This window comes from Aulonocara sp. 'chitande type north' Nkhata Bay, linkage group LG6 (genome assembly GCF_057382095.1).
Source record: "Aulonocara sp. 'chitande type north' Nkhata Bay isolate Kocher_YH1m ecotype deep benthic linkage group LG6, A_spYH_male_GT1.1, whole genome shotgun sequence".
Taxonomy (NCBI): domain Eukaryota; kingdom Metazoa; phylum Chordata; class Actinopteri; order Cichliformes; family Cichlidae; genus Aulonocara; species Aulonocara sp. 'chitande type north' Nkhata Bay.
The window spans coordinates 14,314,210-14,328,042 of NC_141349.1; the positions used below are offsets into that span (position 1 = coordinate 14,314,210).

The following is a 13,833-nucleotide window of genomic DNA, read 5'->3' on the forward strand; positions in this document are numbered from 1 at the left end:
TGCAACCCTGTAGTCGGACAGATGGACAGATGCGTGCAACCTTATAAAACGTTTTTTTAAGAATTAACTGAAGCAACAGTTTTATTGCTCTAGCAAAGTTTAATTTTCCCCTAATGGCTGTAAAGGTTTATCGATAATTTAGCAGTTGGATGTAGTCTTTGTAAACAAGCTCATCAATGAAAAAAGAGGGAAATTTGGGGCTATGCAATTTGTAAGCTGTTTTTAACAAGAGCCTCGCCATTATGCTTATTATTTCACAGCAGTTGGAGTTTACTATTCCTGTGTCTTTCGTGTGCAGCACATCCCTCCGGCTATGTTGTGTTAAATGGCCCTTCTCTTACTGCCAAAAAAGGGAATATGAGGATGGTGATGAAGGAGGAAAAATAAAGAGAAGCGGGCTATTGTTAGCATGACTTCTAACACTGGTACAGCAATGACGCAAGCAGAAAGGAAGTAACAAGAACAGAAGGTGAGGAAGAGAGGTAGGAAGAGGCAGAAAAAAGTCAAAGAGAAAACATAAACAAGCAAGCGGAGATGGAGAAGAGATCTGAGAGGACCGAACAGGGCAGACAACTGAAAAAAAATAAAAATGAAGCAATGATGAGCTGAAGTGCCTCATTGTGAGTCCTCGGAATGTCTGAAAATGTCGATTCAAACTGAGTGCGTAAGTGCCCATCACATCCTCGTCAGCTTTAGGAATCAGATGACGATTCGCAAGGGAGAGACCTGCCATGAAACTGAGGACCCCGCAATTCTATCTGGGATTTTACATACAAGTATTTTGGCTGTTAAGTATGCGCCTATTTTACGGACACTATGAGAAATATAGCACCATAACAGTTTGGAGGGAAGTGCACAGCATGTTTACTGAAATTGTGTGATGGAGCAAATGGTTGAAAATTAGTGTGTAATTGGTATTTAAGAGAGTACTTTAGGACTGGTGATGGCAAAATATGTTTCCTGATTTATGGAAATCGCTCTCAAACTTTATAAACTTCTGGAGCAGCTTCAGGGCTCCTGGCCATGTATTTTTCACATGTTTCCGGTCTCTGAAAAGCTGTTTGAGGAAAAAAAGAGAATTAATCCAAAATAAATTCTTGTATTTGCTGTTTTGACGATAGACACACTATGCCCTTTCATGTCTACATAATTTCCTTAGGGATTAATAAAGTATTCTGATTCTGATTATTTGATGCCCGTAAAAGCCATGGCCTGTGACTTGCATCAGTTTGAATCCAAATGTATTTACATAGTACCATTTCACAACAGTTGTCTCAATGCATTTTATATTGTAAGGCTAAAGGCCCTAAATTATTAGAGTGAATGAGATGATCCCTTATGAACAATCACTTGGCAACAGTGGGAAGGACGAGCCCCCCCTTAAACACTTAAACAGGAAGAGACTTCCAATGGAGTCAGCTCAGGGAGGGATAGCCTTCTAATGTGACTGGATGAGCAGAGAGGAGGAGATAGAAGAGAAAAGAATTAGAGCACAGATGTAAATGGCATGAAATATCAGCCAGTAAATGTTTCAGGAGTGAAAACAGGAGAATAGAGAAGAACAGCCAGTGCATCATGGGAAGTTCTCCCTCAGATCCAGGTCACTTGGTCCAGAAATAATTATAAACTTCAAGGAAAAGGAAAGTTTGAAGCCTGATCTTAAATATAGAGAGGATTTCTGTCTCCTGAACCCAAACTGGCAGCTGGTTTCACAGATGAGGGGCCTGATCAGATGTGCTGCTTGCCAACAGGCAAGACAGGAAACTGCTTGAGCCCCCAAAGGCTGACAAACTTTAAATTACAGTCGTGGCAATATCCAAAGTTTGCATTGGTTTTAGGGAGGGTCCTGAGCTTCCTATGATGGGCTCAGTCACTCATTTCTATTTCAAGTGGTGTGCAAAACTCTGTTTAAACCTACCTAACAACAACAGCGAGAGTCCTTCAGCGAAAATGAACGGGAGGTATTCGGTTTTTTGTACTACTTTTGGAAAAGGACCACAAGTAAACCTTCATGAAGCTCTATACTGGGATAACATGGTACTATAAGGAAATTGTTACATTAGATTTACATTACCGAGCAACATATCCTGAAATGTACTGTCACATAATTACAGGTTAAACACCTAAGGCTACAGTCTCACACATGACCACAAATCCCATGAGGACACAGAGAGTCTTTGTTCTAGTGTTTAAGAGACTTCAGAGTGATTCTACTGCAGAAACAGGTGCAGGTAATGACTGCTCCTCCTCAGTTAGCTGCTGAAGATCAGGCTCTGGCTCCTGGGTGGTGTTTAGAGTCAGTCTGGTCTTCCTGGTCCTGCATTTTACACTTTACTATCACGCTCTTGGTCCTTTTGTGCAACAGAAACCTCAGTTAATAACTCATGAGGTGTATAACTTGTTAAAGATGCACTGGAGTTTTTCACCACTCATAGTATTATGGAGCAATGTGGCTGAGTGTCACCGTACCTTGTTTGTGTTTCAGTTTATAGTTGCAGAAGTTAAAGTTGGAACTTAACAGATGGAGTTAGCAGACAGCAACAAAGCTACTTTAACATAAACATTCACCAAAGTGGTTTAAGGGTAAAAATAATTGTATAAAGAACTTTTTGGGTGCGATTGACAAGTAAAATTAGGGGTATTCATCTTGTTCTGCTATCAGTCATCAGTTGTGCAGCGGAGTGCATTTACATTTATGATGAGACTGTCCCTGAATGGCTCCTTCCATCAACATCTTTGTCATTCATTTGATAAAAGAACAAGTCCTTCTGATAGTTTGAAATGCATTAAGAATTAATCAAGCCTGAGGGGACGAGAGAACACTGAAGAGGGATCCTGGAACTTTTATCTGTGTATTTAACCCCCTCGCCCACCCACACACTTAACCACACACACACTTATCATGTCCCTGTTAGCTGAAGATAGTTTAAACAATCCTCAAACTAAAGTTGTTCTGAGAAGAAGTGCTGCAGTTCTGTGAAATATGTGCACCCATGTGTCTTACAGGTGACCATGCACAAACTCTTTCGCTTCCTTTTTTTCTTTTAAATGAAAGACTAAACGCACGTAGTTTACTATACATGCCCTCCATTAACAGAGAGAGAGAGTGAGAGAGGTAGATGAAAGCAAAGAGAGAGGGGGAGATGAAAGACGCTGTCACAGCATAATGGCATTAAGATTTTCTAAGGTACACGCAACCTAAGCCGAAGACATAAATAGGACGGTTTCAATGCAGTCTGATGCCTTGAGTGTTCTACCACTTCGCCTTCGCTGTGAGGACAAGAGTGTGATTAGCAGCTTGATGTCAAAGGAGTTCATGCTATTCACCACCTCTGTCTTACACACAACTGGAAGCAGCCTTGGGGTAGATTTGATTTTGCTGTGTGCTTCTGTGCGCATGTTTCTGTTTCATGAACTTTTAAAGCTTTTTTGGAGTTCGTTTCTTTATTCAACAAGGTACCCACTGCTTAAACACGAAGTTAGGGTATAAAACTAATGATTCGTGTTACAATAACAAGAATCATTTTCTCAAGTGACAGTTCTCCACAATTGCAAACACATTTTTTGGTCTGTTTTTAAGAGAGAAATAGAAGTGATCTGTAAATATGCAGTTAGTTTTGGTTTAATTAATCTACATTTTAAAATACCTGCCACGACTCAATTTTTTTAATTGAGTTTTTTTCCCACCTCGTTTAAAAAACTGTAAAAATGCTGACTGTAGGCCTGTTCGGTGCTAAAGCAAAACTGATCTACTCAGGGCTATCTGTGCAGACTTCCTGAATTAACCCACAATAATCCTCATGCTTAGAAAGAAAGTAAATTATTAGTTTTGTGAATCAGATGAACTTACCCTTTAACATTGTGGAATTTTGGAATATCAGATGAAGTCTAAGGAGCTTGAAAAGAAAAGCATCTGGACTTCTTTAAGTTTCCTTGAAGACGTTTCACCTCTCGTCTGAGAAGCTTCTTCAGTTCTAAGAGCAATTGGTGGAGACTCCGAGATTTTAAGCCCTGTGGGAGTGACCTCAAGAGGGTCATGGACCCTCTATTGATCCTCTACCTAATCACACAAGACAAAGTGTGAAAACACGTGCGGGTCACAATGAGCCAAGGTTTCGGGAAGAAGCTGAAGAATCTTCTCGGATGAGAGGTGAAACATCTTTAAAGAAACTTAAAGAAATCCAGACGCTTTTCTTTCCAAGCTCTTTAGACTACAATGACCTGGATGACTGAGAACCTTCACAGAAATATCAAATGAACCTGAAGAGTTACAAGAGGTTTAAATCTGTCACTCTGTTTTGAGGTTTTCATTTTCTGCTCTATGCACAGCGTATCTCATGTTCCCTGGAAATCTTCAGCGTAGCTTCATGCATGAAAAACTGCAGAAACCTGTGTCTCAGTTGCAGCAGGAGACTGGCTGCTTTTAACAAAATTACACAATCGATAAGAATGGAGCGATCCCAAAACTAGATGGTGGCATTTTAAATGTTGAATAATGCTAAACTCCAACTATTTCTTCTGATTCCCCTTTTAAAATTCAAACACCTGTTCTAATCTCAGTAGCCACTTCTGGCCGTAGGGTGGCATTTTTATTCTACCGTTTGAAATTCACTGAAAAATAAATACGCGGGGCCTGATGAACAACAAACTCCCACGTCTGAGCAATTAAAATGCTTTTTGCATACCCTTAATATTCTCAGCACCAATCCAATTTTACTTCAGCAGCACTAATACTTGTTAGTGATGTTCTGCTCCCCCTGGAAATATTTTTATTCATCGAACCTTTTTTTTACCCACAGAGGCTAAAAGTGAGAAGTGAGAGGGAAGCATGTGGGAGAAAGAATCACTTAAAAATAAATGATGTTAATAATGTGTGTTGTTAGCTCCAGTAGATGTGTTTTCTTTGTGTACAGGCTGTGCTGCTCTCAGCTTCACTGCTCTTTATGGATTCAGGAATTTAAAAAAGTAATAAGCAGATGAGGGATCACAGCTGATTTCCAACATAGACGGGATCAAGGCAGAATTTGGTGAATGAACCTAAACAGCGTCATCAGCTTAAATTTATGCCAACTTCCTCTATAGACATCAATTTTTCTTTTTTTTTTAAGTCATCAAAGGTGTATGCTGAACTAGTATTTCTCCTTGGAAAAAGAAAAATTCAAAGAAAGTATTAAAAGCTGAACATTACCATGACATTCATGTCTGTGATGAATGTGAATGACGACAACTGTATCAATGGTTCAGGCTGCTGTTATTATAAGGCTTTAGGAGATTTTCGTGGCCCACGTTGGGCCCTTTAGTACCAACTGAGCCTGTTTAAACACCATAGCTTGTATTGTGTCACTACCATGTCCATCCCTTCACTTTAGGACCGCAGTGTACCCATCTTCCTGAACATGAGAGCAACCACACTGAACTCAAACAGCCTCCACAGTCACCAGATTTCAATCCGATAGAACCCCACTGGGATGTGATAGAATGGGAGGTTCTCATCATGGATGTGACAAATATGCAGCAACTGTGTGACGCTATCATGCCATCATGGACCAAAATCTCTGAGGAATGTTTTCCGGAGCTTATTGAATATGTGCCACAAAGAATTTAGGCAGCTCTGATAGTAAAAGTACCAACATGGTACCAGAGCAGTGTACCTAACAAAGTGGACGTCGAATGTAAACCCGGTCCTGGCAAATATTCACTTTTGTGCAAATGACATTAATCGTCCAATAGAGCACATAGCTTCATCTTGCTCAAAGCTTAAACGTATTTTTGACGCTACCTTTACACAACTGAAAAGCTTAACAAAGTTATTTATTTAAAAGCCGTGAATAATTTAGCTGTTGTTACAAATCTGGGCTACTGAGAATTCTTCCTTTTACACAACCTTAGTAATTCTCTACTTTTTTACTTCTTTATTGTTCAGCTCACAAGAAAATAAAATTAAGTAGTTTTTTTGTTTTGTTTTGTATTTTTACTAGGGACTGCCTCCTTACTTTCCTTAACGGTGGGAATTTACTGTATACAGATTCACCTTCTCAGTCTACATTCCTTAACCCTTTAGAGCCGATCGGAGCGGGAACGCTCTGTTATGCGTAACTATTTTTAAATCCCAGTAGCACTGCAACCACGTAAGCTAGCGCAAAAAATTTTTTTGCATATGAAACCGGAGGAGTTGTACTTACATCTGATGCCATCAGCTTGTCCTAGGTCACGGTTTCCTTCCACATAAAGCTTTGCAAAAACTGCATAAAAAGCGCTTGCAGGAACAAAAACATAATATTCCAGAAACACGCTTTACCGATCTGATCAGCTGTTCAAAACACTTCCTACGTTGGAATAGACGTCAGCGCGAACTTTTGCATTTCCGCCATTACCTGCCCGAAACCGAAAGTGACGTCATTTTCGCGGAAATGTAGTCTTTTTTGCGATCAGGGCCTCAGGGCCTATACTGCTCTTTTTAAAAGTTATCTTTGACTTTATGACTTTCTGTGTCGTTTCTGGGATGCTTAGGACTCATATTGCACTGCTGGAAATAGTTTATTTTGATGCATATGCTGCTTTTTTGCAAATTTGCAGTATAATATTTATTTTCGTTTTTCCTGCAGTGTATAAAAATTGGTGTATTTCAAAAATAAAACTATGAAGACACTCAAAATAATTTTCCTGTGATGGGAAACTATTTTGTGCAACTTTTTTGTATTTACAGTTTTGAGGGATAAGACTCTTAAATTTCTCTAACTACAAATATATGTCAAAAAATCAAAAACGATTTTCAATTTTTTTGTAGTTTATTGCACTTTTTTGCAATTTATGTAATTACTATGCACTTAATGAATACATATTATTAAAATCTGGGCTATAATGGTTGTATTGATGTATAGCAACTTGAAATGCTCCCAAAAATGGCTCCACAGCATGTAAAAATATAATATAAGCTCTGGCGGACTTGGTTCTATGGTAGGTCTTAAAGGGTTAAAAACAGCTCTATTGTTCAGTACACATGGAGGTTCACGGGCATAATTTTTTTCTTGCACTTTCCAGTCAGTCCATCCTTTTAAGGCTCCAGAAAATGAAGAGCTGTTTTATTCAGTGTTATATTACATTTATATTATATTCACATAAAAGCCATTCTTTGGTTACAGCCAACTTAGTTATGTAAATGCATGAAGCAAAAACGTGTGCAGAGCAATGCCCTTTGCAAAAGTTCATGTTTAATAATACTTCCCAAGATTCACGCTGAATTAGATAAAAAGAGCTTTAATGTATGTGGCTCCTCCTTCCTGAAATCTTTCTCGACTTGATTTAACATTGCAAAACAGACATTAATGGCAACATTATTCAGTGAAGACCTGTCAGAAACTCTCGCAGACAGTCTGTGTATAATACAGTTTGTTCCCACATGACCCGTGAGCACAAAATACAATCAAAGCCATTAGCAAAAACAAAGAAAAGCAGAGACACATGACACTTTACCTCCTGCTGCGTTATTGTCTTATGCAAATGATAGAAGCTGTTGTAACTATGATATCACTTGCATGTAATGGCACGCTCCATAATTTATCCTTCTTAATGATAACCAGTTTTCTCACCCCGGGCTAAATAAATCTCTGGCTGTTGCCTTACGTTGATCAGTCCATTGCTCCTGCCTCCACATGCTTTAAAAAAATAAAAGAACTTATTGTTGCAAATTCAACTCTTGGGTCCCATGTGCTCCAGATGACATGGAGAGGCTTCTACACATGAAAAGAAGGAGAGAGTACAGAGCAGGTCACTTTATCCTAAAAGCAACGACTGACTCTTGCCATGGATTATTATACAATGTTAACTGCAAACTTTAACTTGGGAGCGGTGTGCGTGTTTATACTGCCTGCAGGAGAAAAGGAAGCAATACATCAGATAAACTGCAGTTTTCATAGGCTGGTCATATCCGTTGTTTCATCCTCCGTGTCCCCAACCAGAGAGTAGGTTTGTGGTGTTTTGCTCCTGTGCTGCCCAGCATAACAGAAAGCAGCTTTGCCCAAAGTAATGATGTCTCTCTTATCAGCTGACATACTATACACTCTATCCCCCGAATGCCTCCTCGGAGGTAGCACGTCTATTTCCACAGGACTGATTCCTAAAGGTAACGGTCCAGCTTTCTCATTTAGAGAGTGTCTCCGTGTTGGCAGGAAGTCTGCTTTTTGTATGGTGTGCTGGAGGCCGTGGAGCTGGCAGGGTAACAAGGAGCTGTCGCACACGCTGGGACTGGACCGACACCAGTCTGAGATGCTGTGGTCGGAGCCCGCTCGGCTGTCTGAACTGTCTCTGACCTTCTGCCCCAGGCCCTGGACTCTCGCCAAGTTCAAGAGCCTCGGTATTGTAACCATGGATGCAGACGCCACCACTGCAGCAGCGATAGGGCGGCGCTCAGCAGACGACACTTTGCTGTCAGTTATCCCTGCTGCAGGAGGCACCACTGTAACTGAGCTGGAGAATGATGAGGAGTTGAAAAGAGCGGCAACCTTTTGGTAGTATCGTGTCCTTATGACCTTTGCTGAGCGGTACAGGTCTCCGATGAAACAGTAGCAGATCGGATTAAGGCTGGAGTTTGTCAGGCCTAGCCACTGGGCAAACGGTCTTGTCTGCAGGAGCCAAGACGATGGCCTTTGCTCGCAGTCAATCCAAAGGTCGGCCAAGTAGAGCGGCAGCCAGGACACTGCAAATAGAAGCACTAGACACACCACCATCTTGGCAATCTTCTGACGCATCTTAAGGCGTGAGGTGTGAAGAGCTTGGCTTCGGGGATCAAGATCAGCGAAAGTGGATTTCTTTCCTCCCCATAGCCGCCTGCCCGTGAGGAATCCTATGGTGAGGTTAAAGGTCACTGGCAAACAGTAGAGCATCACAAACAGCAGCACGTTGTATCTGCAGAGGAAGTGAAGTGAAGAAGTGAAAACATTAACAATGAGATGGTAATTTCAATCTTTTCTGAAACCCTAAAATACATAGCAGCAGTTTTATGTGCAGTTTATGTGGTGGAATTCTAACATTCACATTTTGTATCGCATTGGCACCCTCCAAATGGAGCTATTGAGAAAGATATATTTTTATTGCAGCAACATTTCAAAGTTAAATCTATTGCAGTGCAAGTATAGATGGTAAATGGCCTGTATTTATATAGCGCTTTACTTGGTCCTAAGGACCCCAAAGCGCTTTACACTATACACAGTCATCCACCCATTCACACACTGGTGATGGCAAGCCACTGGTGTAGCCACAGCCACCCTGGGGCGCACTGACAGAGGCGAGGCTGCCAGACACTGGCGCCACCGGGCCCTCTGACCACCACCAGTAGGCAATGGGTGAAGTGTCTTGCCCAAGGACACAACGACCGAGACTGTCGGAGCCGGGGCTCGAACCGGCAACCTTCCGATTACAAGACAAACGCCCAACTCTTGAGCCACGATCACAATCCTCTGTCAGGAAAACAGAGGATTGTTCTCAAAACTGTTCAACTTATTCCTGTTTTCACAGACGTTGGACAAGGATAAATATTGCAGGATTAAAACCAGCATTATTGTCTTAGAACTGAAAAGTGTTAATGGTATTGTTAGATAATCATCACCTCTGCTAAATGGATTCACAGACAATGAATGTCGCCACAATGGCTACAAAGCTAAAATGAAAGTGGAGAGTAGGGCTGTGCGATATGACCAAAATCTCATATCCCGATATAAGAATTCTATCGTCCGATAATGATATAAATCACAAAAATGTAACATTTTCTGTAAATTCTGGCAGCTCGACTTGCGTGAAGTGTTTCCAGCTGCAGGTCATGTAGCTGGAGTCGAGTGTTTTAACCGATGCATGAAACGATACATTTTTAGACATAAGTTTTCTTTGTGAGTATTTATTACACGGCGTGCTGCGGGGAAACCCCTGTTCTAACATTTGAGTCTAAGGTTTATTTTTTAGCACCTGGCGGCTTTTTTTTTAACTTCTCATCCGTAGATACTCTGCATACTCTTTCACGTGATTCAGTTTATTTTGAAAAGTCTCAACAGGATCTTGAGCTTTATTGTGAAAGGTTTATGTGGAACATAAACAAGCGGACACGCGATGGTTTTACCGTCGTTGTTGCTAACCACAACGCATAAAAACAGGCGCTTGTCCGTCCGTAGTGTGGTTATATTAAGTATAAGAGAAAGAGAGAACTTTAAGAAATTAATATAGCCACTACAGTGACCATCAAAACGATGAAAAAATATTGCTGTAAACGGTTTATTTTGACACCACGAAACAAACAATAGCGTAAAATGAAACATTAGATGTTTTTATATCGTCATCCGATATATATCGTTATATCGAACAGCCCTAGTGGAGAGTGCACACAACAGAAGTCATTTTGAGCTACTCGGCAACCTATGATTAATGGAAACAAAACAAAGAAGAAGAAGAAAAGAAGTTGGACTCTTTCGAGCATGTTGAAATTGTCAATTTGACTCTTCAGACACCTCTGCATGATAAGTGGCTCCCTGCATATAAATATAGGACTCCTGGCAAGGGATAGCAACCTTTAACAACAAGCATGGGTGTAGAAACTGTTTTGCCTCAAATTACAAATTACTCACAAAGCTAGTCTGAACAGCCAATAGGAGCCATCTGTGATGCCTCCTCCAATCTGATGAGCTCAATTAAACATTCATTCCTGGCAGCAGAGCTGGAGGGTTAAAAAACCCCACAAGCGGTGGACATCCAACAAAAGCGTAGCCCAACAGCACTCAGGGCTGAGGGTTTGTGTCAGGAACCTCAGACTGCATTTCCATTTGTGTCGTTCACGGCTGAACTGAACTTAATCTTGTAATACAAACTAGGTCATTGGACTCTGCTACGATCTGCAGGCTGATTACTTACCCCTGTTTGAGACGATGCTGAGGCCACTCCTCCTGACAGACCAAGATGGTGAAAGTCTCAAAGCTGATCTCTCGACGCCGGTTCATCACTGCGATGGGAGCGCACATCATCGAGGACACCGTCCACACCACAGCAACAGTTGCCAAGATCCGGCGGCGGGTGAACATGGTACGAGCTCGGAGCGGCGATCGAACGCTGTAGTAACGGTTGACGCTGATCACCGTCAGCGTTAGCACGCTGGCCGAGACCGAGACAGCCTGCGTGAAGGGCACCGCTCGACACAAGAGGTCACCGTACACCCAGGCGGTGTAGATCTGGCTTCCCAAGGTGATGGGCATGCACACGCACACCACAGCCAGGTCGCACACCGCCAAGTTTACTAGGAGACTGCGTGTAGCACTCACGCCAGCTAGCTGCCGACTGCGCCGGCTGGTGAGGACTCGAAGGGACATCAAATTGCCAACGAATCCCAAAATGAATGACAGGCTGTACATTACAGTCAAAGCAATGGTGCTGGGCTCGTGGAGGGTCCAGAGCAGCATGCTCTCCAGGTCTGCCAAATCATTCGAGGAAAAGTTGGTGAAGGATAAATCGAAAGAGGAATATGATGTTTGCCTGATGGCTGAGGAGGAGGTGGTGGACAAGAAAGGGAAGGCGATGAGGGAGGAGTACGGAACAACAGCGGTGGGCAGCTTAGAGGGCAGAGGCTGATGAAGAGAGCCAGTCGGGGGGATGAAGGTGGCGGGCAGATTTAGAGCGCTGTGGAAGCTGTAGCTGTGGTTGAGTTTTTGCTGAGCGCTGTCGTGCTGCAACTGTGTGGTGAAGGTGGGCTCAACTGAGCTCCAGTCCGACAGCTGGTCACGGGAAGGATCCATGCTGTTTCCCAGTGGAAGCAGTAGAGAAATATGGAAATCTCTCAGCTGGATGGCTTACTGGGTGGGTTTACCTTGGTCCATGTTAAAATCCATTCTGACAGACGAAAAAGAACAAGCCAAAAACATACATTATTAAAATCCAAAAAGGAGAGAAATCCTCATCAAAAACGTCACATCAGGTTCCACAGTCTTGCCTTGAGTTCTGCAGGTCCTTCTGAAGCGCGTGGACAAAAATCTCTTTAGAGAGATGAAAACCTTGGTTTCCCATCTTATGCCACATCCTATGAGTCAGCTGGAGTCATGACGCTGTTCAACACTGGTCCCAGTGCAGTTCTTATGTAACGTGTGGTACATTCGTTCCTCGAGGGAGTGGCTGTCTGAACCTGATAATCCACCACCAGACATTAACAGTCTTTTTCACCTTCAAGGAAGGGAAAACTCATACAAACCACCCCCCGTCTGCCTCACGCTCTCGTCCTCCTCGCACCTGTAGTCCGTCATAGTGATGCAGTCCCATCTGTTTAGAGAAACCGGGCAGATATCAGAGGCTGTTTTCACCTGTAGCTGTATTAACAGCTACGCAGAACTGGCAACAGCAAATCACACATTCCTGGACAGAAAACCACTGACACGCATTTAATGACCTAAGTAAGTATGTCAATATTTGCAGTCATTTGTTTTTAGTTACAACAACCTCATTAAGAATAAGAAAAAATAATAATGTTAGTTTTTTACTTTCCTAAAGTGCCCCTAGACAAAAAAATCATCTAGGCTATGAACAAAGACAGAGTCCACATAACCACGTCACCTAGAAATCAAAGCAACCGCTTCTGTTAAAAGACATACAAAAACCATAAATAGTTAAAAGGTGGAAAAATGAGATAGCAGTTTGTAAAATAATGACAATATAAATACAAAGAGCTGACCCAGAGAGTTTTACTGACTGTGCATATGCGGATCATCTTGATGCTGAAAGCCTGAGGATGTTAAAGAGGCAGCCAGATACTGAAGATCTGCAACACACACACGCGCACGCAAAAAAAAAAAAAAAGACAGTAGCAAAGTTGCTCCTGGATCGCTGACAACTGGTATGTGCGCTGTAAAATCCCTCTTTCAGTCCCAAAGCGACAGCGTGCTTTGTTGTTTGGAGAGCTCTTTGTGTTTCCGTCAGCTTTTCTTTAGCACTAACGAGCTCAGATGTCTGCGCTCCTGCAGGCGGGAGCACCGAGCCCATCCGCCACTGCAGGACTGAATATGTGAGAGGAAGGGATAAAGAGTCAGGGAGCGAGCAGCTGCTGCCCGACACACACACACACACACACACACACACACACACACACACACACACACACACACACACACGCATACACCGCCTCGTACTCAATCACACTGCACCTATGGCACTTATGAAACCCTATAATCAATCAAAAAGTGTCTCACTTCACTCCACAGGCTCCTGTGTGCTAAAGTGAGGGCACTCTGTGTTTCAGTTACAACCCATAAAATTGACATTTGCCTCTTCTCTTGACACACACAAACAGAGGTAAACTCAATTCTGTCTTCTGATTGATTACAGGAGCCAAATGGCTTAGTGACTTGTAGCTTACAGTTCTGCCATCGCTCTGGCAGCAGCTACGGATTTTGACTGAATGAGTGAAAAAGCTCAGTGTTTAGATCCTATATATATATCCGTAATCTGCCCAGCTATAGTAACCACGTTCCCCTGGAAACAAACGGGTTAATGATAAATGGCAGGGTCAGATTTATTGCCTGCTACAGGGATAAAATCAAATACTGGCAAAGCAGATGTTAGCCCAGTTCCCCAGCACCCGTGTTTGAGAATATACATGCAGCAGGCAGAGCTTGTAGCTATATGGATACTGAAAATTATCCTGTGTGTTGGTCACTTCTGATTCAATTAGAAGCGTATTGTATGATCAAAGAAACATCAAATGTTTTTGTTTAAGAACAGCGCCTGAAACTGAAGGAGTTCACGGTTATGTTCAATCAACATAAATGGAGTACTAACCAAAACACAGGATATAGCTACTTGTTTACGGTCTTT

At 42.2% G+C, this 13,833-nt stretch overlaps 1 protein-coding gene across 3 annotated transcripts; it reads right to left on the reverse strand.

Annotated features, from left to right (window-relative positions):
• Positions 1 to 7,197: 7,197 nt before the first annotated feature.
• Positions 7,198 to 12,777, reverse strand: LOC147327457 (uncharacterized). Of its 3 annotated transcripts, none has more exons than XM_086297544.1 (3): positions 12,713 to 12,777; positions 10,894 to 12,285; positions 7,198 to 8,904 (listed from the first exon to the last, which is right to left on the reverse strand). In XM_086297544.1, exons 2-3 carry the CDS (start codon positions 11,766 to 11,768, stop codon positions 7,911 to 7,913), a joined length of 1,869 nt encoding a protein of 622 aa, XP_086153670.1. In that variant the 5' UTR covers positions 11,769 to 12,285; positions 12,713 to 12,777; the 3' UTR covers positions 7,198 to 7,910. The 3 variants fall into 3 exon arrangements, with proteins under 3 accessions (XP_086153670.1, XP_086153668.1, XP_086153671.1); XM_086297542.1 differs by having other exon boundaries at positions 12,695 to 12,774; XM_086297545.1 differs by lacking the exon at positions 12,713 to 12,777 and having other exon boundaries at positions 10,894 to 12,566.
• Positions 12,778 to 13,833: the final 1,056 nt, after the last annotated feature.

Bases quoted from the DNA above. Each gene is read 5' to 3' on its own strand.
- LOC147327457 (XM_086297544.1), bottom strand. From the start codon at position 11,768: ATGGATCCTTCCCGTGACCAGCTGTCGGACTGGAGCTCAGTTGAGCCC. The intron at 8,905-10,893 runs GTAAGTAATCAG...CTTCCTCTGCAG, and splicing joins CAGCATCGTCTCAAACAGGG to ATACAACGTGCTGCTGTTTG.